The following is a 27,514-nucleotide window of genomic DNA, read 5'->3' on the forward strand; positions in this document are numbered from 1 at the left end:
CCACATGCTTCAAGAGGGCCACCATTGTTCCTGTTCCCAAGAAAGCTAAGGTAACTGAGCTAAACGACTACCGCCCCGTAGCACTCACTTCCGTCATCATGAAGTGCTTTGAGAGACTAGTCAAGGACCATATCACCTCCACCCTACCTGACACCCTAGACCCACTCCAATTTGCTTGGGTCCACAGACGATGCAATCTCAACCACACTGCACACTGCCCTAACCCATCTGGACAAGAGGAATACCTACGTGAGAATGCTGTTCATCGACTACAGCTCGGCATTTAACACCATAGTGCCCTCCAAGCTCGTCATCAAGCTCGAGACCCTGGGTCTCGACCCCGCCCTGTGCAACTGGGTACTGGACTTCCTGACGGGCTGCCCCCAGGTGGTAAGGGTAGGCAACAATATCTCCACCCCGCTGATCCTCAACACTGGGGCCCCACAAGGGTGCGTTCTGAGCCCTCTCCTGTTCTCCCTGTTCACCCACGACTGCGTGGCCACGCACGCCTCCAACTCAATCATCAAGTTTGCGGACGACACAACAGTGGTAGGCTTGATTACCAACAACGACGAGAAGGCCTACAGGGAGGAGGTGAGGGCCCTTGGAGTGTGGTGTCAGGAAAATAACCTCACACTCAACGTCAACAAAACTAAGGAGATGATTGTGGACTTCAGGAAACAGCAGAGGGAACACCCCCCTATCCACATCGATGGAACAGTAGTGGAGAGGGTAGTAAGTTTTAAGTTCCTCGGCGTACACATCACAGACAAACTGAATTGGTCCACCCACACAGACAGCATCGTGAAGAAGGCGCAGCAGCGCCTCTTCAACCTCAGGAGGCTGAAGAAATTCGGCTTGTCACAAAAAGCACTCACAAACTTCTACAGATGCACAATCGAGAGCATCCTGTCGGGCTGTATCACCGCCTGGTACGGCAACTGCTCCGCCCACAACCGTAAGGCTCTCCAGAGGGTAGTGAGGTCTGCACAACGCATCACCGGGGGCAAACTACCTGCCCTCTAGGACACCTACACCACCCGATGTCACAGGAAGGCCATAAAGATCATCAAGGACAACAACCTCCCGAGCCACTGCCTTTTCACCCCGCTATCATCCAGAAGGCGAGGTCAGTACAGGTGCATCAAAGCTGGGACCGAGAGACTGAAAAACAGCTTCTATCTCAAGGCCATCAGACTGTTAAACAGCCACCACTAACATTGAGTGGCTGCTGCCAACACTGACTCAACTCCAGCCACTTTAATAATGGGAATTGATGGGAAATTATGTAAAATACATCACTAGCCACTTTAAACAATGCTACCTAATATAATGTTTACATACCCTACATTATTCATCTCATATGTATACGTATATACTGTACTCTATATCATCTACTGCATCTTTATGTAATACATGTATCACTAGCCACTTTAATTATGCCACTTTGTTTACATACTCATCTCATATGTATATACTGTACTCAATACCATCTACTGTATTTTGCCTATGCCGCTCTGTACCATCACTCATTCATATATCTTTATGTACCTATTCTTTATCCCCTTACACTTGTGTCTATAAGGTAGTAGTTTTGGAATTGTTAGCTAGATTACTTGTTGGTTATTACTGCATTGTCGGAACTAGAAGCACAAGCATTTCGCTACACTCGCATTAACATCTGCTAACCATGTGTATGTGACAAATAACATTTTATTTTATTTGATTTATCATTGTTTTAGCCCCACCAAGATGTACATGCTAAAATCGCCACTGGGCAATCCAGACAGCACTGTGTTGGATGGAGAGAGTTGACTGTTCATTTATAAAGTGACAGTTCTGTGGTGTGACTTGTGATCCATTCAGCTGTGAAGGCCAACACACCACCTGATGTAAGACTTCTAAATCAAATGTCAACTCCCTCTATTAAAGACAAGCTGCTGTACCAATCAAACTCAGTTATGAAAGTGCTGTTCAGAAATACTGATATCCATAGTTGATTGAATACAAGTATTCTCTTCATAAGCAATTCATAATCATTGCCTGCTCTTTGCTTCTACTTTGCCTTACACAGAGAACAGGAAAACCAAATAAACCTGGAGATAAACACTAGTTAATGCCAATAGCTGTTGGGAAGTCCAGGATTGCTACATAAATTGTTGGACTTTGGATTCTTATTATATAACGGGTTGTTTGGATCCTGGATGCTGATTGGTTGATAGTAGGGAGTTATTCACCACAATCTCTGGGTAATGCCTGTTAACAGTTCTATTAGAATTATCAATGTGCATTCAATATCCCACAGCCAAGCCAAGAGGGAGGGGGAGAGGAGATGGAGCGGCAGAGATGAGTTCTTACCTGCAATTAATATTCAAGTAAATTATTTTTGTAGTTTATGCCCATGTTAGCTCTCTCTGTCCATATGTTCAACAACAGCCATACCAACAGCCATTTATATACAGTACATTCTAGTTTGTTTGATGACGAGGACGTGGCTAAAATGAGCTTCCCACCTCCATATGTTCAAAAGCTATATAAGGGTTTACTTTACAGCCTGCATCAACCAGTTTCCGTCCGCCTGCCTCCAGGTGTCAGAGCTGAAGGAGCGACTGCGGCCCATGCGGGGCTTTTGGCTCCCTCTCCCACACACCATTTGCAATGACAAGAACATGGCCACCGACATCACCAATGCGGACCGCTGATGGAATGGAGAGATCAGGGGGAGGTGGGTGTGAGGGTGGAATGGACAGACCAGGGGGAGGGTGGGTGTGAGGGTGGAATGGACAGACCAGGGGGAGGTGGGTGTGAGGCTGGAATGGACAGACCAGGGGGAGGTGGGTGTGGACCAGGGATTTTTTTTTATTTTACTAGGATCCCCATTAGCTAACGCCAATTGCAACAGTTAGTCTTATTGGGGTCCGACATAACGAAAAAGACATTACGGACAAAATACTCTACAATTTACAAACCATATTTCTTTGTACATGTGTGTGTGTGTGTGTGTGTGTGTGTGTGTGTATGTGTGTGTGTGTGCATCTATCAGTTCCATGTCAGTACATACACACAACAAGTAGGTCACATGGGGGTGAGGAATTGTGCCAAGAGGTGTTGCTTTATTTGTTTTTTGAAACCAGGTTTGCTGTTCACTTGAGCTATATGAGATGGAGGGGAGTTCTATGCAATCATGGCTCTGTATAATATTATACGTTTCCTTGAATTTGTTATGGACCCGGGGACAGTGAAAATACCCCTGGTGGCATGTCTGGTGGGGTAAGTGTGTGTGAGTGTGTCAGTGCTGTGTGTAAGTTGACTATGCAAACATTTGGGAATTTCCAACACACTCATTTTTTTTATATAAAAACAAGAAGCGATGCAGTATCTCCTCGTCTTTTAGCCAAGAGAGACTGACATGCATAGTATTAATATTAGCTCTCTGATTACAATGAAGACCAAAAATGTGTAACTCTGTTCTGGGCTAACTGCAGCTCAACTACGTAGGTCCTTCTTTGCAGCGCTTGACCACCTGGCTGGACAATAATTAAGATAAGATAAAACTAGAGCCTGCAGTAATTGCTTTGTAGAGTGAGGTGTCAAAAAACAAAGCATATCTTTATCACAGACAGACCTCTCCTCATCTTTACAACCATTGAATCTATATGTTTTTACCATGATAGTTTATAATCTAAGGTAACACCAAGTAATTTTAGTCTCCTCGACTTGTTCAACAGCCACACCATTCATTACCAGATTTAGCTGAGGTCTAGAGCTTAGGGAATCATTTATACCAAATACAATATGCTTAGATTTAGAGATGTTAAGTACCAGTTAATCACTGGCCACCCTTTCCAAAACTGACTGCAACTCTTTGTTAAGGGTTTCAGGGACTTCATTAGCTGTGGTTGCTGATGCGTATATGGTTGAATCATCAGCATACATGGACACATAGGCTTTGTTTAATGCCAGTGGCAGGTCATTGGTAAAATTTGAAAATAGTAGAGGGCCTAGAGAGTTGCCCTGCGGTACACCACACTTTACATGTTTGACATTAAAGAAGCTTCCATTCAAGAAAACCCTCTGAATTCATAAAACATATATTTTCTCAAAAACAAATTATGGTCAATAATATCAAAGGCAGTCTAACAGTACAGCTCCCACAATCTTCTTATTGTCAATTTCTTTCAACCAGTCATCAGTTATTTGTCAGTGCAGTACATGTTGAATGCCTTTCTCCATAAACATTCTGAAAGTCTGTTGTTAATTTGTTTACAGAGAAATAGCATTGTATTTGGTCATACACAATTGGTTCAAACAGTTTGTTAAGAGCTGGCAGCAAGCTGATAGGTTGGCTGTTAGAACCAGTAAAGGGTTCTTGGGTAGCAGAATGGATTCCCTCCAGGCCAGAGGACTAACACTTTTCTCTAGGCTCAGATTAAATATATGACAGATAGGAGTGGCTATAGAGATGTCTCTCTTGCTGCTGGTCTTTTATGCATGAATATGATGACTCACTGTTAGTTTTTGGCATTTCCTGCCTAAGTTTGCCCACTTTGCCAATGAAGTAGTCATTAAAATAATTGGCACCACCAAATGGTTTTGTGATGAATAAGCCATCTGATTCAATGAAAGATGGATTTAAATTTGTCTTTCTGCCGATAATTTCATTTAAAGTAATCCAAAAATATTTTCCCATCATTCTTTATGTAATTTATCTTGGCTTCATAATACGTTTTCTCTTTTTGTTGAGTATAGAGGTGGGTGTGGTCCAGGGGGAGGTTGGTGGACCAGGGGAGGTGGGCGTGGACCAGGGGGAGGTAGGTGTGGTCCAGGAGGAGGTGGACCAGGGGGAGGTGGGTAATCCTGTGTGGCTCACTTGGTAGAGCATGGCTCATGAATAATTTGCTTCTCATCAGTTTAGGGCTCCTTCAAACCAAACAAACACGTGTGTAAAAAATCCGGAAAGCAAGTGAATGTGTTTTAATGGGAGCAGTGCATTAAGGAAAGGATTATGTTTTGTTGTCTGTCAGAAAGCTTACAATGAAATATCAGTGAAACAATTGAAAAAGTAGAATAGCATTGTTACTGGATCATTTCACCCTATCCCACCACACTGCTGTGTTGGACATCCCATTCAAAACATGTAGAACCAGGAACAGATATAGCCCTTGGTTCACTCCAGACCTGACTGCCCTTGACCAGCACAACAACATCCTGTGGCGTACTGCATTAGCATTGAATAGCCCCCACGATATGCAACTTTTCAGGGAAGTTAGGAACCAATATACACAGGCAGTCCGGAAAGCAAAGGCTAGCTTTTTCAAACAGAAATTTGCATCCTGTAGCACAAACTCCAAAAAGTTCTGGGACACTGTAAAGTCTATGGAGAATAAGAGCACCCCCTCCCAGCTGCCCACTGCACTGAGGCTAGGAAACACTGTCACCACCGATACATTCACAATAATTGAGAATTTCAATAAGCATTTTTCTACGGCTGGCCATGCTTTCCACCTGGCTACCCCTACCCCGGTCAACAGCCCTGCACCCCCCACAGCAACTTGCCCAAGCCCCCATTTCTCCTTCACCCAAAACCAGATAGCCGATGTTCTGAAAGAGCTGAAAAATCTGGACCCCTACAAATCAGCCGGGCTAGACAATCTGGACCCTCTCTTTCTAAAATTATCCTCCACAATTGTTGCAACCCATATTACTAGACTGTTCAACCTCTCTTTTGTATCGTCTGAGATCCCCAAAGATTGGAAAGCTGCCGTAGTCATCTAGACCTAAACTGTTACAGACCTATATCTATCCTACCCTGCCTTTTAAGGTCTTCAAAAGCCAAGTTAAAAAACAGATCACCGACCATTTCGGATACCACCGTACCTTCTACGCTATGCAATCTGGTTTCCGAGCTCGTCATGGGTGCACCTCAGCCACACTCAAGGTCCTAAACGATATCATAACCGCCATCGATAAGAGACAATACTCTGCAGCTGTATTCATCGACTTGGCCAAGGCTTTCGACTCTGTCAATCACCACATTCTTATCAGCAGACTCAACAACCTTGGTTTCTCAAATGACAGCCTCGCCTGGTTCACCAACTACTTCTCAGACAGAGTTCAGTGTGCCAAATCGGAGGGCCTGTTGTCCGGACCTCTGGCAGTCTCTATGGGGGTGCCACAGGGTTCAATTCTCGGGCCGACTCTTTTCTCTGTACACATCAATGATGTCTCTCTTGCTGCTGGTGATTCTCTGATCCACCTCTACGCAGACGACACCATTCTGTATACCTCTAGCCCTTCTTTGGACACTGTGTTAACAAACCTCCAGACGAGCTTCAATGCCATATAACTCTCCTTCCGTGGCCTCCAACTGCTCTTAAATGCAAGTAAAACTAAATGCATGCTCTTCAACCGATCACTGCCCACACCTGCCCGCCCCTCCAGCATCACTACTCTGGACGGTTCTTGAATATGTGGACAACTACAAATACCTAGGTGTCTGGTTAGATTGTAAACTCTCCTTCCAGCCTCACATTAAGCATCACCAATCCAAAATGAAATCTAGAATCGGCTTCCTATTTCACAACAAAGTATCCTTCACTCATGCTGCCAAACATACCCTCGTAAAACTGACTATCCTACTGATCCTCGACTTCGGCGATGTCATTTACAAAATAGCCTCCAACACTCTACTCAGCAAATTGGATGCAGTCTATCACAGTGCCATCTATTTTGTCACCAAAGCCTCATATACTACTCACCACTGCAACCTGTATGCTCTTGTTGGCTGGCCCTCGCTTCATATTCGTCGCCAAACCCACTGGCTCCAGGTCATATATCAGTCTTTGCTAGGTAAAGGCCCACCTTATCTTAGCTCACTGGTCACCATAGCAGCACCCACACATAGCACGCGCTCCAGCAGGTATATTTCACTGGTCACCCCCAAAGCCAATTCCTCCTTTGGCCGCCTCTCCTTCCAGTTCTCTGCTGCCAATGACTGGAATGAATTGCTGAAGCTGAAGACTCGTATTTCCCTCTCTAACTTTAGGCACCAGCTATCAGAGCAGATCACAGATCACTTCACCTGTACATAGCCTATCTGTAAATTGCCCATCCAACTACCTCATCCACATACTGTTATTTTTTTTCTTCTCCTTTGCACCCCAGTATCTCTACTTGCACATTCTTCTTCTGCACATCTATCATTCCAGTGTTTAATTGCTAAATTGTATTTATTTCGCCACTATGGCCTATTTATTGCCTTACTTCCCTCGTCTTACCTGATTTGCACACACTGTATATAGACTTTTCTATTGTGTTATTGACTGTATGTTTGTTTATTACATGTGTAACTCTGTGTTGTTGTTTGTGTCACACTGGTTTGCTTTATCTTGGCCAGTTCACAGTTGTAAATGAGAACTTGTTCTCAACTGGCCTACCTGGTTAAATAAAGGTGAAATAAAAAATTAAAAATGCATTTCATGTGTCTTGGTTTGAATCCAGAAATATTAACCAGAGATATTTGAGAACCGCTGGACCAGGCTTCGTACAAAGTTTCCCCTGAGATCTCCCGTGGAGAAATTGTTCCTGGGACTCATGATAGGTTGGGAGCAGCATGTGTGTCTGGTTTTGTATGGTTTGAATAAGGTTTAGTATTAAAAAAAGGAATGGGGTGTGGATAGGATATGTTACAGGAGATGTCTTTAAACTTTTGCATGAACTTTTCTTTAAGACAACAAAATTACAATAGCAGCTTGGTTGAATGAGCTCTGAATTAAGGAGGATTAGTGTTAAATATATGTGAGAGTGATTGATAAGAGTGAAAATGGAGGTGTGGTGAGCGTCTTAACCCTATATTAAAGTCAAATTAAATGTAGGTCTCAGACAATTGTTTTCTGAATGTCTCATATCATTTACAGCAAGGGAGAAAGTGAATGTTAATGACTGGGAACTTCAATAAAACTGATATGACGATGACAAAAGACTGGTTAAAGATGAGAAAAAGTAGCCAAGGACATTTAAGTCTCCACCAAGCATAGAGCAAACAGCAAGTATTAAATCATAATTTAATACAATAAAAAGCTCTACAAAGTAGAGACAGATCGACTTGATTCAAAAGAGACAGATCGACTTGATTTAAAAAGAGATGAGAGGTTGAAGTAAAGGGAAAGGTAATGAAAGTGTATAAAAAGAGAGGAGAGAGAAGTGTAATAAAAAAGGAAAGATGGTTAATATAATAAGAATGTATTGAGAACATTCAAGCACATTTTTTTTTGAATGACCAATTGCAGCATCCCTTGTTTGAGGGAATTGTATTTCTTTTTTATTTAACTAGGCAAGTCGGTTAAGAACAAATTCTTATTTTACAATGGTGGCTTACCCCGGCCAAACCCGGACAACACTGGGCTAATTGTACGCCGCCCAATTACGGCCAGATGTGATGCTGCCTGGATTCAATCCAGGTGCTGCAGTGCCACCTCTTGCTCTGAGCTGCAGTGTCTTAGACCACCGTGCCACTTGGGAGCCCAGTATGTTTACTAAGGTTCTTAACCTTGTATGTTAGGATAGTAAATCTGTGTGGGAGTGGTTATGTATGCCAGGTCTAAATATGGATTTTGACTGTTTATTAATGAAGCATCATTATTAAAATAAACAATGATAGATGCTTTTAACTATCAAAGTGCACAATTCAAATTAATGAGTGGTCACTGGATGGTGATTTGTTTTTATTCAAAAAACATTTGGTTTCTAGTCTGTTAATGGAACCACTATGATCTCATATCAACACTCCCATATAAGATACCACATTCCATTTCTGTAAAAGGATAGTCAGTACAACTTTAAGATGTAACAATTTTGGGAAATGGATTACTCCGTTTCATTAAACTGTCAAGAAAATGTTGTGCCTGTAAATTCATTTGGACTGTTTTCAGAATTCAAGTCTCTTCTGGTAACTGTATTATTGCTACCAGTGGATCTAATGTTCAAGCTCACATTTGTATTAATATCCACATGGCAGTCAGACAGATTCACAGGTACAGTATGACATCAACACAACCATTAAAACAAACACGTAATTTAAAAACAACAACTGAAATCCATGACATTTTATGTACGTTTAAGACGTTTCAAAGAGCTGCTAAACTTGTAAACATTTGTGTACATACACAATCTGTAAATGAGCTTTTCACTAGTCTGCTCAATTCATTATATCATTGAAGTGTATACAATTCTCTGTGCCTATGCAGTTGGACCCAAAGATGAGTCTCCTCTAATGGGGTGACGTTCCTCTGTGTTCTTATGCATGACGTAGTACTTCTTAGCCACAGGGTACTTGATGCACTACAATAGGATCAAATAGACAACTTTATTTGTAGCCGGGGTAAGCACACACACTCAAAATAAAGATTCTCACAGAAGTTTCAATATTCATATCAATATTTGGATTCCACCAGAGGAGGCTGTTGGGAGGAGCTATAGGAGGAAGGGCTCATTGTAACGGAATAACGGAATAAATGGAACAGAGTCACATGTGGTTTCCATTTTTGAAGCGTTTGCGTTCCATTTAAGCCGTTACAATGAGCCCGTCCCTCTATAGCTCCTCCCACCAACCTTCCACAGTGTGTATTACACATTGTGTTACCTTCCACAGCAGAAAGCCGAGCAGAGCCAGAAGTAGCAGTCCTACCATTACAGAGAGGAAGATGACCCACCAGGCGACCTTAGCCCAGATGGCAGCCTTCCTCTCAGGGAACACTGTCAGCCTCACCTGCAAACACACCATCAAACTGAAGGCGCTTTACAGTATTTAGTTGAGACAGAAAACACTCCATCATGCCATCAAAATGAAGGTACTTTACAGTATTTAGCTGAGACAACAAACACCATCAAGCCATCAAACTGAAGGTACTTTACAGTATTTAGCTGAATCGATGAACACATGACATTCTTGAAAAGAGACTGGTGAGAGTGTATGTATGCTGCACAGTGTGAGAGGGTGTGTGTGGTTAAATAGGCAATGGTAATTACATCAGCTACATTGATCTGTGATTCCAGATTAGTAGACCAATTTCAACCAAACCAAAAAACAACATCAATTTAGATTACAGGATTGATTAGTCACTAAGTGTGGATAGCAATTCCATACAGATATGTATGAAAAAGTATGCTACAAAACAACCAGAAAGTAAATAATAATAGTTGAAAACTATTTCAACTCTAAAGAACAATAATGTAGTCCTCTGAAGATAGATCAGGTATCCTTCAGGGCAGGGAAAAATAGTCAATGGAAACTTCTTAACTTAAACACATAGGCCATCATTATATTTCTAAGCTGACGTGTGGAATTGTTTTAAGATGGTCATACTATGGATCATTTAGCTATTTGAACACATGGGCCATCATTATATTTCTAAATAAACAAGCATAAGCATGTTTGTACCTGGGTTCCAGATTTCTCAGTCTTCCTAAGCCCAATATTCTCTGCAGAGTCTGTCAAGCTGAGAGTGGCATCCAGCACAATGTCCAGGTAGTTTAATGAACTGTAGTCCTATGATGGGATACGCAGAGAACAAAGAAACTGCACTGAAACTGGACGACACAATGTCTATGCAACAGAATTAGGTGTTATGTACATGAAGAACCTGTAGTAACAAACATAAGGGAAATAGGCACCTCAAGGAAAGTACTGTTCCAAAGGCGAGCTTGAAGAAACACCACTGCAGTACTGTCCAAACCCAGCAGAGGGCACCGTATCTCTACACATTTCATCTCGTTTGAGCATGTCTGCAAGAAAGTGGGGTTCAAAAATTAAAGTCTCTCCACTCAGCAATGACTTGGCAAAAACAAAACAAAAAATGACTTGTTTAGAATCTAAGATGGGGCAGGGGGGGGGGGGGGTAAGCTGACATATGGTATTGTTTTAAGATGGTCATACTATGGACCCCTTTAGGTATCAAGTATTCAGATTTTTTTATTTGATGAAATATTTACTACTAAACACCATAGAAGCGCATTACAAAACACATTCATACATGGAAAAAAGGACAGTTATAAAAGAAATCACAAGAAGCAAGGTTTTGAACTGTTTGTCCTAAATCTAGGAAATATTTAAAACATCTGGAGATATATATTTTTACACATTCTACACATTTTTGGGGGTAGGCAAGAAGCTACCTTCCTACATAGTAGTTTGGGGGTGGGGGTGCTGTGATTTTTCATAATTTTTGTTGTTGTTGCCTGCCCAACAAACTTCTATATTGGTTCGGTAATCCTATTGGTCTGCTAATACAGGACTAGTAAAGGCCCAGTGTACTACTTTTGTGAAAAAATGGAAACTAAATATATTTGAGTAACTTGAGTCTGATAATTATCTGTACAAAACAGTTAATCTGATAATACTTGTGGAAAATTTAAAAAAAACTTGCTTGATACATGTTTTCCAGTTCATTGAAATACTTTGCGAATGCAACTTTTTTCTATGTGGAAACTGAAATGGTCTATTCAATCCTTTTACTAGACACTCTTAGCTAGAGCAACTTACAGTAGTGAGTGCATACATTTTCATACTGGTCACCCTTGGGATTCAAACCCACAACTATAGCATTACATGCTCTACGACCTGAGCCACATCACAAACCACTTGATGTTTCAATGTACTCAATTACTGTATTGTAAATAGTTTTTCTTCATGGTGATGGAAAGTCTACAGGTACAAACGTAGTAGATCACCAACCTACAGTATGTACAACACAGTAATGTACATTTACATTAAGTGGTTTGTAAGGATGGTTAATTAACACTGAAACAAAAAGTGGTTGTTTTCCATGTTATTTGATCCATAAAAATATTACATCTGATGTGGATGTTTTGGATCTTTTCCCACAACTTTGCATCTTTTGATGTAAATGTTTGAATGTTTAAATGTTTACCGGTTATCTTCATAAAGTTCCGTGACACTTGTGTTGGTCGCAGAGCAAAAGGGAGAACTCCATTGTGTTCACGAGCGCCTCAGCGGTCCATAGATTGATCATATTAGTGTGTAGCCCAAACTGTTTGGCAGCTACAGACAGAAGTTGGTTGATCGGCTGAACCAACTTCAGACGAGTCTCCTGACACTTGTGGGGGTCGTAGAGCAAAACGGAGAACACCATCAGGTTCGTGAGATTCTCCCCTTTCCATAATAGTTTGTATGTCAAACCGTTTGGATGCTACATACGTTCTTATGAGAATACCGATTTTCAGGATGTCTCATGGTCTGACAAACACTGCTCTAACTTTGCCACCTTTCACCGCAGATGCACAAGTGTGACACTGGCAGATGCTGTGGATTGAGACGTATCCTATGCAAAAAACAGATATCTCTATCTCTTAAATTGTTGGATTTTGATGGGGATTTTCTTTGTTATGCAACTTAGATTGACACACCGGTGCGTCAATTGACTCGAGTGGGTTAAACACATGATAGTTGCTTCAAATGAATGTTCTCTTACCAGAGTTTTGTATTTTCTTTTCTTTGACAGGAAGGAGAATCCATCCTCAGATGACAATGCTTCCTGATGAGCATCTCGTCTTTTTCTTGAATTATCACGAGAGCCCTAGAGTTAAATATCATAATTAGGAAGATGTGCATTAACTACATCTTACAAACAGACAAAATAGGCAACTTACGCCAATTGTGTGAATGATAATGCATATAAATCATTGGTTACTACACCACTCGCAAAAAAGAGCACTTGTGAAAGAGATTCACTCAAGATCCAGTAACCTATCGATATTACCTCAGAATTGATGCTCAGAAGAATTTACCTTTATATGTTGGACAGGACTGATCTCCGTTAGCGGAGAGCAGGGAACGTTCTGTATGCCTTCACTGTGGATCTGCACCAGGTACAGCAGCCATTTCCCCACTGCGTTCTCCTTGGGCCAGTAGATATTCAGCGACGCATTGGCAAAGGATTTCAGTGGCCTGCCCAAATTCCATATCTGTTAAAGTTGACAAATAGATGTATTTAATAAGCATATATTTCGGGGGAACATTTTATACGCCCAGTGCAGAGCAGTGTACAAAGGCATATGGAATTTCGATAATCACCAGGGAACAATAGCATTTTGAACCACAAATCAATGAGCTCACCCTGAATTCATACTCCACAAGGGTTCCAATATCGTCCTCTGATTTCATGGCGCTCTCTCCCTTTACAGCTCCTCCAAAGCTGACCTGGGAGGGCCTGGCCAGTCTGAGAACAAACACATCTCATAAACCTTAATTCCTTCACCACATTAAGGTTTGCGTCCCAAATGGCACTCTATTCCCTATGTAATGCACTACTTTTGATAAGGTCCCATAGTGCTCTGGTCAAAAATAGTGCACTAAATATTGAATAGGTTGTCATTTGTGACACAAACTATATTTTCATGACAGGAGCTCTTCAAATATTTTAGCTAAAAGGGTGGGTTTTTATTTATTTTTTAAATTTATTTGACCTTTATTTAACCAGGCAAGTCAGTTAAGAAAAATTTCTTATTTTCAATGACGGCCTAGGAAACTGCCTGTTCAGGGGCAGAGCGACAGATTTGTACCTTGTCAGCTTGGGGGTTTGAACTTGCAACCTTCCAGTTACTAGTCCAACACTCTAACCACTAGGCTACCCTCCCTCCTCAATAAGCAACAGCAGAACAAATACAGTAGCAGCAACAGCAGAATAAATACCATGTCTGTACACCCACCCAAATACTTGTAGGTGCAGCTCAAAAACTACTTTGGCCTTTGCTTCACTTGCTTGTATCGTCTGCACACTTGTCCTGCAACCAAAAGACTACTCTGTTAGAATAATCAGTGTGTGACTGGTGTAGAGCATACAAAAGAGACAGACTCAAATGTTACATTATTACCCAGAGCTAATGAGTCATCTAACAAACATTTATGTGCACTGTTATACTTACGTTTCAAGCTGCAAGGTAACATTTACATCAGTTGTGCTCAGAGAGATGCGGGAAGTGGACAATATTACATAGAAAGTAACCTAAGGGACACAAATGTCTCTTACTTACAATGGACAACTATTCAATTGTGGTATCATAGAAAAAATAAATGTCTTAGACATCCACAACATGACTACTCACTTCAGCATCTCTTTTGAATGGGTTTCCCAGTTCACAGTCTGTCAGTGTACCATTGTCATTGAGGTTGCACTTCACTAGTACTTCCTGTAGGGTCAACATATCCAATCAGGGAGCCAGACTTTTGAGTCATATTATAGCAGCTGATAATTTAATGAAACTATAGGCAGTGATGTAAAAACATACACTACATGACCAAAAGTATGTGGACCCCTGCTCGTCGAACATCTCATTCCAATATCATGGCCATTAATATGGAGTTGGTCCAAACTTTGCTGCTATAACAGCCCACTCTTCTGGGAAGGCTTTCCACTAGATGTTGGAACATTGCTGCGGAGACTTGCTCCATTCAGCCACAAGAAAATTAATGAGGTCGGGCACAGATGTTGGGCGATTAGGCCTGGCTCACAGTCGGCATTCCAATTCATCCCCAAGGTGTTCGATGGGGTTGAGGTCAAGGATCTGTGCAGGCCAGTCAAGTTCTTCCACACCGATCTCGACAAACCATTATGTGTGCTTCCCGAAACTGCTTCCCCAAACTGTTGCCACAAAGTTAGAAGCACAGAATCATCTAGTTAGTCATTGTATGCTGTGGCATTAAGATTTCCCTTCACTGGAACTAAGGGGTCTAGCCCGAACCATGAAAAACAGCCCGAAGACCATTAGTCTTTCACCAAACTTTACAGTTGGCAGGTAGCATTCTTTTGGCATCTGCCAAACCCAGATTCGTCCATCGGACTACCAGATGGTGAAGCGTGATTCACCTCTCCAGAGAAAACGTTTCCAGTGCTCCAAATTCATGGTGATCTTAGGCTTGTGCGCAGCTGTTTGGCCATTGAAACCCATTTCATGAAACTGCCGACAATCAGTTATTATGCTGACGATGCTTCCAGAGGAAGTTTTGAACTTGGTAGTGAGTGTTGCAAGAGACAACAGACGATTTTTACGCCCTGCGCCCTTCAGCACTCGCCAATCCCGTTCTGACAGCTTGTGTGGCCTATCGCTTCGCGGCCGAGCTGTTGTTGCTCCTAGACGTTCCCACTTCACAATAACAACACTTACGGTTAACAGGGGCAGTTCTAGCAGGGCAGAAATTGGACCTGTAAGAAACAGGTGTGGCTGAAATAGCCAAATCCAGTAATTTGAAGTGGTGTCCACATACTTTTGTATATATAATGTACCTATTTATTACCCTGGAACGATTACGGTATTGGTGATGTTTAACTTCAGAAATCAAGAAGATGGGTGGTCATATTTTCATTGATTTTACAGTATCCTGAATAGAATCGTGGCTAATTAACATTATTTGAACTCCTAAGGCCAGTATACTGTACAGTGATTTTACCAAAAATGTATGGAACGGCGAAGGCCAGTGACTTACTGAAATGTGGTTGAAGTATAATGATGAGAATGAAAGAGAGTCAGGGAGTTTGATGATCAGATGACTCTGATGGGCATCATCACCCTCCCTATTGGTCACATTGATCTCCAAAGCTATGTCCTCATCTCCAGCAGAGATTACTGGAATACCTCTTTCACTAGAAAGACATGAGCCTTATCATTACCAAAGCACTACATTGACAACAGTCATATTGAGCAGAGGAGGCTGGTTGGCGGAGATAGGAGGACATGCTTATTGCAATGACTGGAATGGAAAGGTATCAAACACATGGAAACTCTTTGTTTGATATCTTTTCATATATTCTAACCCAGTCTTTACAAAGAGCATGTCCTTCTATATCTCCACCCACCAGCCACCACTGCATTACAGGGTTCATGTAACCGAATACATAATAAGTTGAATGTAATCAAGAGGGACTTCTGGGTAACATTCTAATCACATATTTAGTTTCTACCTGGGCAGTGGGGTGAATACATCTTGACCCAGTAGTTTTGGTCTGGAACAGAACCTGTACTGTAGCTCCAAGTTACTTTGGCAAATGTTATCACTCCCACAACCTTTATTTATGAAGATAACCTGAAAAAATTGAATTTAGTTCTTAAGACTCACAATAACTGTTTCATAACTACTAGGCTTATATCTCCACACACACACACACACACACACACACACACACACACACACACACACACACACACACACACACACACACACACACACACACACACACACACACACACACACACACACACACACACACACACACACACACATAGGCACACACACACATAGGCACACACACACACACACGTTTACCTCTGAGGTGGCTGTACTCTGCTCATAGAGGCTGAGTATTGGAGTAAGTGCAGGCAGGGGACTCTTGCTTTCTGTCTTACTGTCATTCAGTAAGGACACAGAGACAGAGATGGGGATGCTGTGCAGTCTGTCCTTGATATCACCCTTGAACAGATGGGGAGAAATGGTACTGTATTTTCATGATCGAGGAAATAGTGGCTTTATAAACCCATTGTGTTGTTGTCTTATGACCCATGGTTGTCCCTTGACCCTAGTCTATTTGGAGGAAGACACACTTTGATTTCTTCATGAACCACTGAATTAAGACTACAGTTGTGACGAGATGGAAAAATGCAGAGTCACTACCAATAGCTTGAGTTGGGTCTCAGTGCACTTCTCTTTGCCCTGCCCTGCTAGCTCCAGGACTCCCTGGGACTGAAACAGAAACGCCATCCTGGAGGAACGCCTCTGTTTCCTCGTCTCAGCGTCAGCCTCGAAGGCATAGTTGACAGCTATAGGAAGAGAACGCATCGCATAAGTTCCGGAAGCACAGTGTACATAAAGCGTCAAGAGTACAGTGTCCATATTAGGACAGCCTCAATCTCAGCAGTACCAGGGCATGGTCATTTAGGAGGCTGAAGGTAAGGAACTTACTGAGTCTGGGGTTGTAGGATGGCGGCTGTGCTGTGTAGGTAAAGCATGCCCGTGCCTTGAATGTACTATACAAATGTAGACAAAAATATGTTGGGTTTCATTACGGCACTGTATTGATAATTTTTTATATGTTGTTTCTTGAAAGTCTTACCATTTGTGTTTGTCACAGTGCTCTGCCGCCATATTGATTGTACTTGGGGTGATTCGTAAGTCCTCTCTGATATTGACTACTGGCCTTGCCCTGTAAGAAAATCCAAGTAAATCAAAATGACCAGTGGACACCACCAAGTTCAACACTTGATGATGAGTAGAATATACTTGAATCAGGTGTGTTGAAACTAAAGGATATACTATAAATCCTGTGTCTTCTCTCAGGACTAAGATTGAGGAACACTGATATGATGTCATCAAGGCAAAGTTACCTGTAGACAAATATGGAATCTGAGAGTGATCCAACAGCCAGGTCAGGGTAATGATTGCCATCCATGTCTATTTTGCCAGTCAGAGAAAATCCAAATTGTCTTATATTATACGATTCTGCTGTTATAATCTGTAATGACAAGAGATACTGTTTGTGACAAAATGTAGTTTGTGTTCAACATTCTTCAAACTTTCTTGAGAGATTGGGGTGGTCATCACTCAGATGCAGGTGTTCCAGTTTAATGTAAAGGCTCCCACCTGTGCTGTTTTTTTGTGGATTCCACCTGAGGAACCATAGTAAAGGTACACTCGACCTACACCATCATAGGGAGCCCCCACAGCAATATCTGTCAAGTAAAAAATAAAGTTAAGCTCTGAATTTATGAGGGAGATGGGTCGCTAAGATGTTCCCAAAGCCGAGAGAAAGGTTTAAGTTAACTCCTCTGAAAGTAATGAAGGAACCTCAGCCAACCTTCATAACCGTCCTGATTGACGTCTCCAATGTTCTCAACTGCGAGACCGAACATGGAGTCTTTGTTCCCATCCAGACGGACAGGCTCAATCTTCTCCCACTGTCTTCCCCTGTTGTTGATGTAGATGTACACTGCCCCTCCGACCACCCCTTCTTTTAAGAAAAACTCGGGTGCCCCCACAGCAAGGTCATCCCACCTGGAATCCCCAAAATACCAGACCAACAGAATTACATACAATACAGGTCCAATGCAGATGTTTTTATGTCAATATCAAATCATTGATATTGTCAAGTATTCATACCCCTTGAATTATTCCACATTTTGCTGTCTTATTGATTAAATATTTTTCTCACCCATCTACTCACAATACTCCATAATTTACATACGTATTCACACCCCTGAGTCAATACTTTGTAGATGCACCTTTGGCAGGAATTACAGCTGTGAATCTTTCTGGGTAAGTCGCTAAGAGCTTTGCACACCTGAACTGTACAATATTTGAACATCCTTTTAAAAAATTCTTCAAGCTCTGTCAAGTTGGTTGATGATCACTGCTAACATCCATTCTCATATCTTTCCATGGATTTTCAAGCCGATTTAAGTCAAACTGTAACTAGGCAACTCAAGAACCTTCAATGTCATCTTGGTAAGAAACTTCAGTGTATATTTGACCTTATGTTTAGGTTATTGTCCTGCTGAAAGGAGAATTTGTCTCCCAATGTATGTTAGAAAGCAGACTGAACCAGGTATTCCTCTTGGATTTTGCCTGTGCTGAGCTCTATTCTGTTTCTTTTTATCCTTATAAACTCACTAGTCATTGCTGATGACAAGCATACCCATAACATGTAGGCCGTCATTGTAAATAAGAATTTGTTCTTAACTGACTAGTTGAATAAAGGTGAAATAAAACAAATTTAAAACATGATGCAGCCACCACCATGCTTGAAAATATGAAGAGTGGTACTCAGTGATGTTTTATTTGCCCTAAACATAAGACTTTGTATCCGGGACATAGAAGTAATTTCTTATTTTTGCAGTTTTAATTTAGTGCCTTCTTGCAAACAGGATGCACGTTTTTGAATATTTGTATTCAGTACAACAGGGATCATCAACTAGGTTCAGCCTCGGGACGATTTTTTCTTGACGGATGGTCCGGGGGCTGGAACAGGCATGATCGGCAAGTAGCCTAGTGGTTAAGAGCATTGGGCCAGTAATCAAAAGGTCACTGGTTTGAATCCCCAAGCCGACTAGGTGAAAAATCTGTAGATATGCCCTTGAGCAAGGCACTTAACCCTAATGTATGTCGCTCTGGTTAAGAGTGTTTACTAAAATGTAAACATCACTAGCACAGTGAAGCTGCTGCCTACATACATAGACCTGTAATCATCTGCCACTTTAATAAATGGAACACTAGTCACTTTAATAATGTTTACATATCTTGCATTACTCATCTCAAATGTATATACTGTATTCTACACGATCTTAGCCTATGCCACTCTCACATTGCTCATCCATATATTTACATGTATATATTCTTATTCCATTCCTTACTTAGAATTGTGTGTATTAGGTATTTGTTGTGGAATTGTTAAACATTACTTGTTAGATATTGATGCACTGTCGGAACTAGAAGCACAAGCATTTCGCTACACTTGCAATAACATCTGCTAACCATGTGTATGTGACCAATAAAATTGTATTTTATTTGGTAATTACAAAAAGTTTGTAGACTGCAAGAAGCCCAAACAGATACTGTATAACATTTGACTAAAACATAATCCTTTCAAAAATGGCTTTCATTTGTCTCTCAATTATGCGTGGGAATACTTGGGAAATTAAAATCCCTTGGAACTGATTTTCTGGTGTTTTTACAGTTTATTATGCCCCCTCCAAAAAAGTTGATAAACATATTTATTTATATATTCTTATTCCATTCCTTACTTAGATTGTGTGTATTGTTGTGGAACTGTTAGATTACTTGTTAGATATTGCTGCACTGTCGGAACTAGAAGCACAAGCATTTCACTACACGCACAATAACATCTGCTAACCATGTGTATGTGACCAATAATTTGATTTGATTCAATTTAGATTTTTAAAAATTGTCACTGACCTCCACACAATAACCCATAATGTCAAAGTGGAATTATATATTTTTTAAATGAAAAGCTGAAATGTCTTGAGTCAATAAGTATTCAACCACTTTGTTATACATTTGCTTAACAAGTCACATAATAGGGTTTAACATAATTTTTGAATGACAGCTAGATAACCCCACACATACAATTATCTCTAAGGTCCCTCAGTCGAGCAGTGAAATTCAAACACAAAATTCAACCACAAAGACAGGGAGGTTTTCCAATGGCACCTATTGGTAAAAAAAACAGATATTGAATAGCCATTTGAGCCTAGTGAAGTTATTAATTAAAATTTGGATGGTGTATCAATACAACCAGTCACTACAAAGACACAGGCGTCCCTCCTAACTCAGTTGCCGGAGAAGAATGAAACCGCTCAGGGACTTCACCATAAGGACAAGGGTGACTTTAAAACAGATACAGAGTTTAATGTCTGTGATAGGAGACAACTGAGGATGAATCAACAACATTGTAGTTAGTCCACAATACTAACCTAAATGACAGAGTGAAAAGAACGAAGCATTTACAGCAGGGTACCCCAACTGTTTTTTTGTTGTTGTTTAAAAATGCATCTACACATACATATATATATATATATACATATATATATATATATATATATATATATATATGTATATATATATATATATATATATATATATATATATATATACATATATATATATATATATTGGCAGACCAGGGGGTTTGGTCAAGAATTAGCTCGGTTTCAAGGGTGTTTATTTAAATAATAAATCAAAAGAAAAGGATAGGTCACCCCCATGAGACCCTCTCCGGGATACCGTCTTCTGGGCTCCTGGTCTTACTGTATCCTGCCGGGCACAAAAACTGAACTCTATCCTTTTAGCTCGGGCACCGTCTCCAACTATACTGAATTTACCTTTCTTCCCCCCTTCCTTCTCTTGTGTGCTGCCCCTCTGGCAGCTTTATGGGACTCGTACAGCTGGTGAGTAATCTGCCCTTGATTACCCACCAACCACAATCAGCCCCAATTAGTCCTGGCCGGAGAGCCCGTCGAGACCTGGCACGTTCAGCAGAGGGAGCCATTGCCTCTGTCTGCCACCAGGCCTCGACAAGTCTCCCCCTGGTGGCTGACCTGCTGTACGCCACAATATATATATATATATATATATATATATATATATATATATATATATATATATATATATATGGATATATATATATATATATATATATATATATATATATATGGATGAGAATTCAATTGGCAAGATTCAATAGATGGTATAAAATACAGTATATACATATGAGATGAGTAATGCAAGATATGTAAACATTATTAACCTTTCTAGGGCACAAAATTCCGCTGATAAGGCAGCGCACAAAATTCAAAAATATTCTTTTGAAATATGTAACTTTCACACATTAATAAGTCCAATAGAGCAAATGAAAGATAAACATCTTGTTAATCTACCCATCGTGTCCGATTTAAAACATGCTTTACAGCGAAAGCACCACATATGATTATGTTAGGTCATAGCCAAGTCGAAAAATCACACAGCCATTTTTCCAGCCAAAGATAGGAGTCACGAAAAGCAGAAATATAGATACAATTAATCACTAACCTTTGATGATCTACATCAGATGACACTCATAGGACATCATGTTACACAATACATGTATGTTTTGTTCGATAATGTTCATATTTATATCCAAAAATCTCAATTTACATTGGATCTTTACGTACAGTAATGTTTTGATTCCAAAACATCCGGTGATTTTGCAGAAATACTCATAATAAACATTGATAAAAGATACAAGTGTTATTCACAGAATTAAAGATAGACTTCTCCTTATTAATGCAATCGCTGTGTCAGATTTTAAAAAAACTTGACGGAAAAAGCCTAATCTGAGAACGGTGCTCAGAACCCAAAACAGCCAGAGGAATATCCGCCATTTTGGAGTCAACAAAGTTAGAAACAACACCATAAATATTTACTTACCTTTGATGATCTTCATCGGAAGGCACTCCCAGGCATCCCAGGTCGACAATAAATGACTGCTTTGTTCCATAAAGTCTGTCATTTATGTCCAAATAGCCACTTGTTGTTAGAGTGTTCAGCCCAGTAATCCATCTTCATGAGGCGCATGTATGAAATCAATCTTTAGGACGTTTTTAACATAAAACATCAATAATGTTCCAACTGGAGAATTCCTTTGTCTTCAGAAAAGCACTGGAACAAGAGGTAACTCTGTCGGGAGCGCGCGTCGTGAGACCAAGGCACTCTGCCAGACCACTAACTCAAAGAGGTCTCATGCACCCCTCCTTTACAGTAGAATCCTCATTCAAGTTTCTAAAGACGGTTGACATCTAGTGGAAGCCATAGGAAGTGCAACTTTATCCATATCTCAATGTGTATTCGGTAGGCCAAGCTTTGAAAAACTACAAACCTCAGATGTCCCACTTCCTGGTTGGATTTTTCTCAGATTTTCGCCTGCCATATGAGTTCTGTTATACTCACAGACATCATTCAAACAGTTTTAGAAACTTCAGAGTGTTTTCTATCCAATACTAATAATAATATGCATATATTAGCATCTGGGAAAGAGTAGGAGGTAGTTCACTCTGGGCACGCTATTCATCCAAAAGTGAAAATGCTGCCCCCTATCGTAAAATAGTTAAAGTATAATTATTAAAGTGACTAGTGATCCATTTATTAAATTGGCCAATGATTTCAAGTCTGTATGTAGGCAGTAGCCTCACTGTGTTAGTGATGGCTGTTTCAAGGGATGCCGCCTGGTCCGTCAGCCTTGCGAGGGTTAACACATTTAAATGTCTTACTCAGGTCGGCCACGGAGAAGGAGAGTCCACAGTCCTTGGTAGCGGGTCATGTCAGTGGCACATTAAAATCCTCAAAGTGGGCAAAGATTGTATTTAGTTTGTCCAGAAGAATTTTAAATTCAGGCCTTTGTACACAACACAATGTGGAAAAGTGAAAGGTTCTGAGTACTTTCTGAAGGCACTGTAAGTATCTTACTGTGATTGTTTTCAATTAAATTGGGTTAAAAGAAACAAAAATAGCTTCTTAGCAAAGAGCAATTTCTCAAGCAAGAATTTTGCTCTGTCTGTCTGGGTGTGGTCTGATTGGGGAAGGAATTCTGAAAACTATCAACCAATTTACCCCCTGGTGATGTCAGGTGAGGCCAAAACTCCATCCCAAGAAAACAGCCTGAAATTTCAGGTTGTCTTTTCAAAGAGTTCTTACACTAAAAGCGCATTATCATAATTTTCGCAATTTTATTCCAATCTCATAGTGAGGAAAATATTGTATATAAAACACAGAAAAATCAAATTTTTGACTGTACTGGGCCTTTAACAAGACCTACTGTATACAGAGCGTGCATCACAATAATATTGTTTCTCTTCTGAAATGTGCATTTGGTCACTTGCTCCCACAAATCTTAAAGACATGCTCCGGAACTGGCGAATGTTTAGTATTTTTTAAACCTCCTGCTTTGGGCTGGATGTGTCCATGTGTAGTTCATACATGCATAGTGTATGTGCAGAATTACTATCACCTCGATTAACCACGAACTCCCTAGTTTGAAAGAAACTGTTTTTCTGGAAGCTGTGCTGCACCATTTCCCCATCATTTTCCCCCACATGGGACAGCCCCCTAGAAATTCTAGCCATTGAGCTTCAGCCCCTCACCATTTGAGTGACAGCTAGCAAGATGCACAAACAGCAGAGCGAGAGTGCACATCATTGCTGATATGTGACTTAGTAGGCAATTTTCAGGGGACCACTTAGGGACCACTACTTTCAGAACTATGTACCAGAGAATCTCTTTAAAGCATTGAATTGGTGGAGGCATGGCTAGTGAGAGTTTCCACCATATTTCGTATACCAGTAATTTCCTATCAAATCATTGAAAGGAAGTGAACAATGCACATTTCGGGAGGAAGGGGAGATAATTGTGACAAAGCTACTGGCTGAAATCTGTACCCATCAGCGTTGAGATCCACCACGGCTATGTCGTAGCCAAAGGAGGAGGCCAGGCCTGGGCCTTTAAGGATGTTTTCCACAGATAGACTTCTTTCAGCCAATGGGTCTCTCTTCAGAAATGCCACCTCCCCACTGAAACCGCCTCGTGGTGCCCCAGACACTATAGTCAGCTGGCCCTTCTTGGTGAGGGCCATTCCAGAGTCGATTGAGAACCCTGGAAAAAAGACAGCAATTACTCAATGTTAGCAACTGCAGCGCTACCACGATGAACAGGGGGTCCCGTTCTGCTCAGTTGTTAGAGCATAGTGCTTGCAACACCTGGGTTGTGGGTTTGATTCCCACGGGGAACCAGTATGAAAATGGATGCACTCACTACTGTAAGTCGCTCTGGATAAGAAAAGAGTCTGCTAAATTACTAAAACATAAATTGTGCACAAGGGTCCAAGTCTATGGGAAAGGGAGATGTAATTCACAAAATGTGTAAATAAATAGAATGAATCAATACGAAACATGCCATTCTTTACACTTTTAAGAGAGTAAAGCATCCTTACTGCATCACTTACACCAACAGTATAAAAAAACAAAAAAAAGTATTGATGAAATTTACCACAAAACCAAGCACTTCTGTGTTTTCCTTTCACTGTGATTGAATAGAGGATGAAGAAAGCTCTATCCCATCTAAACTGACCTAGATAACTGTTGTTAAGGAGAGGGATGAGGTCACGGTCAAGTCTGTCCACATCCCCAGTTTCACAGGGCTCTTCATTTGACACTTCAAGGTTGTCTAGGGACTCCATTCTCACAATTCCTGTGACAGGCAGATGGAGAATAATGTGAATAATTGACCCTTGGGAATAAATTAAGTTGTTTTGAATTAATTTTTATAAAATGCTGTGGACACCAGGGTCCTTAAACAGGCATAAATCCGAGGTAAAAAATGAAAAGACAGAATCTATAATAGAGAAATGTTTCAACCTGTCGGGGCTTTTCAAGACAAAACTAGATCTGATCTCAGTTGCATTGACATCGACAGCTCATTCCAATATCAGTGCATTGTGTACTGACTGCAAGTGTGTTTGAATGTCCCAAACATATAGTATATGAATACCATGTCTCATACATATCAGATACATATCATAATTCAGTGCATCATATTTTTTACATTAACAAGATGAAACCCATTCTAAAAGTATCAACCAATTCAAAACATGTACCTTTCCACTGGTAAGCTCCGGGGCCCCCAAACAGCAGAGATGTGTTGTCCTTGGCGAAGGCGGCAGAATGACCTTGTTGACAGTATCCGAACCAATCAGGATTCTTAGGCTTATCCTTGATGTGTTTTCTGTCATCACAGATCACCCTCCTCCAGATTCTATGGGCATCACTCTTGTGGAGATCTTCCCCCAGGATATAGCACTGACCGAATACGAGGTTAGGGGTGTCAGGATTGGTGCTCCACTCCTGGTATCGATGTGCGCAGGTCTGTGGTGGCGAGAATGATAGAAATTCTCTTAGACGTAAGGAATTCTAAGTCATAAACAAAGGGGCTTGATTTATAATGAAAATGTGCTCTTTTGCTAACTTCACTGAAACCCTGAAATGTTGTCCTTTCCGAGTCAATTAAATTCCTTGAATTAAAAACAAAACAAAAAACAATATAAGTTTATTACAAAACAAACCAAACAAACCAAAAAACAATATAAGTTTATCATTGTCAACAAATGGCAATTCAAAGATTAAAGTACACAATATTTACAATACCATAACGCTTTGACCAGGGCCTTGGCTTGTCACTCGTACACCCATCCATTGGTCTTTGACATCCTTGCTTTTAACAAACTCTGGGGAACATTCGTTTTCAAACACAAAAGTTAGCGTTCACGCACATTAATGTTAAATACACATTAACAAAATCACACATATTTTCTTAACAGCAATCAAACACACAAAAACCTATTACACATGAGTGTAAGCAAACAAACCATCATTGTCAAGCTTGACACGCTCACAGCTCTTAGAATCAGTGGTGAGCTCACACTGGTAGATTCCTCCCGTAACTTCAATTTTGGTAAATGACTTGGCGCGTGGTGCTCCAACCAGCAATCTAGGAAAAATACATCAGAGTGTTGTACATTGATGTAAAACTCACATGCAGCTCTACAATAAAATATTCAAACTAAAAACAACTTTTTCACTGCTGGTCTGAGTTGTATCAATCAATCAATCAATCAATCAATCAATCAATCAATGTTATTTTATAAAACCATTTTTACATCAGCAGTTGTCACAGTGCTTTACAGTTATCCGGCCTAGACCCCAAAGAGCAAGCAAAGCAGACGTGAAAACAGAGAGGCCAGGAAAAACTCCCTAAAAGGAAGGAACTGAGGATGAAACCTAGAGAGGAACCAGGCTCAGAGAGGTGGCCCATTCTCTTCTGGTTGTACCGGCTAGAGATTAAGAGTAGCCATTAAGGCTAGTTCGTTTCTCAGTTCATATTGTGTACTTATATAAGACAGATGGGTAAACAGACAGGATAGAGGACACACAAATACGTTTATATATGACAAGCAAGATCAGATAATAGTATGTATGAACACTGTTAATAATTTCTTATAAGAGGCCAACTCACAGTTTCTTATTGACAGGATTCAGTTGTTGGTGTAGTGCCAGGGAGAATCCAAACAGGCTTCCTGGATCACCATTTTTCCTCAGAACATGCTTTGTGTCCGTGTCCAGATTGAAAGCTAAGATGTGAAATGGTAGGCAGGACAAAAGAAACCACAGGTCCACTAGGAGGCCCAACCATTGAATTGACATGTTGGTGTTGTTGGGACAACTCTCTGTTCTAGCTAACCCAATAGCTTCTTCTGTGGTGTCCTCGTGTTGTGAAGCAGAATGGGAGGGCAACACTACAGAAATGGGATGTGACTCGGCACTAGCTGCAGTATACAGTGTTGACAGACAGGGTGTGGTTCAAGGGGAATTTAGCTCAAAGAACTCAAGCATTTCACATGTTTATTGTTTGATTGCTTTTGTTAATATTTACCTTGTTCCATTCTAAGGATATGAGGAACTTCACACCCTTGGATCAAAAGTCTGGTGGGTTTGTTCACTGCAGCAAATCAGTGATACTGTACTGTACGGTGTTGATCACTTGATAATACTATTGGGAAAGGTGTGAAAGTCCATGAGAAATGGCTAAAAGGAGAACATGTACAGTATGTAGCTGCTCACTTTCATGATCACTGTCGCGATAACAGCTGTTATTTGTCTAAAGTAGTGAAACTTGATCTTGACAGTAGATGTGTTTTTTTAGTTATTCAAGGAGTAAGGAGTCATTCAAAACCCATGTTACATTGTAAGACATAACAGAGTGGTGTAACATGAACATGGTCACATTTCTGTCAATGACATTACAATTGATACACCATCAGGAAGGAACATTTTACATGATGATGTTGTCACATTCGTAATAAGGATCAGACCAAGGCGCAGAGTTGCAAATGTACATTCTTATTTATTTAAA

The 27,514-nt window shown here is 40.7% G+C and overlaps 1 protein-coding gene across 1 annotated transcript; it reads right to left on the minus strand.

Moving 5' to 3' along the window:
* Positions 1-8,706: 8,706 nt before the first annotated feature.
* LOC115130903 (integrin alpha-6-like) lies at positions 8,707-26,904 on the minus strand. Its single transcript, XM_029662476.2, has 25 exons — positions 26,618-26,904; positions 25,971-26,092; positions 25,750-25,829; positions 25,203-25,470; positions 24,677-24,796; positions 23,989-24,202; positions 17,862-18,058; positions 17,648-17,736; positions 17,392-17,519; positions 17,121-17,210; positions 16,970-17,034; positions 16,682-16,827; positions 16,337-16,480; positions 15,975-16,096; positions 15,500-15,656; positions 14,122-14,205; positions 13,942-14,021; positions 13,726-13,800; positions 13,133-13,235; positions 12,805-12,981; positions 12,489-12,593; positions 10,672-10,782; positions 10,439-10,546; positions 9,641-9,766; positions 8,707-9,339 (listed from the first exon to the last, which is right to left on the minus strand). Exons 1-25 carry the CDS (start codon positions 26,803-26,805, stop codon positions 9,238-9,240), a joined length of 3,201 nt encoding a protein of 1,066 aa, XP_029518336.1. The 5' UTR covers positions 26,806-26,904; the 3' UTR covers positions 8,707-9,237.
* Positions 26,905-27,514: the final 610 nt, after the last annotated feature.

Source organism: Oncorhynchus nerka, linkage group LG6, assembly GCF_034236695.1.
Source record: "Oncorhynchus nerka isolate Pitt River linkage group LG6, Oner_Uvic_2.0, whole genome shotgun sequence".
Lineage (NCBI taxonomy): Eukaryota > Metazoa > Chordata > Actinopteri > Salmoniformes > Salmonidae > Oncorhynchus > Oncorhynchus nerka.

Bases quoted from the DNA above. Each gene is read 5' to 3' on its own strand.
- LOC115130903 (XM_029662476.2), bottom strand. From the start codon at position 26,805: ATGTCAATTCAATGGTTGGGCCTCCTAGTGGACCTGTGGTTTCTTTTG. The intron at 26,093-26,617 runs GTGAGTTGGCCT...TATTTTTCCTAG, and splicing joins AATCCTGTCAATAAGAAACT to ATTGCTGGTTGGAGCACCAC. The intron at 10,783-12,488 runs GTAAGAGAACAT...ACTTTCTTGCAG, and splicing joins AAAGAAAATACAAAACTCTG to ACATGCTCAAACGAGATGAA.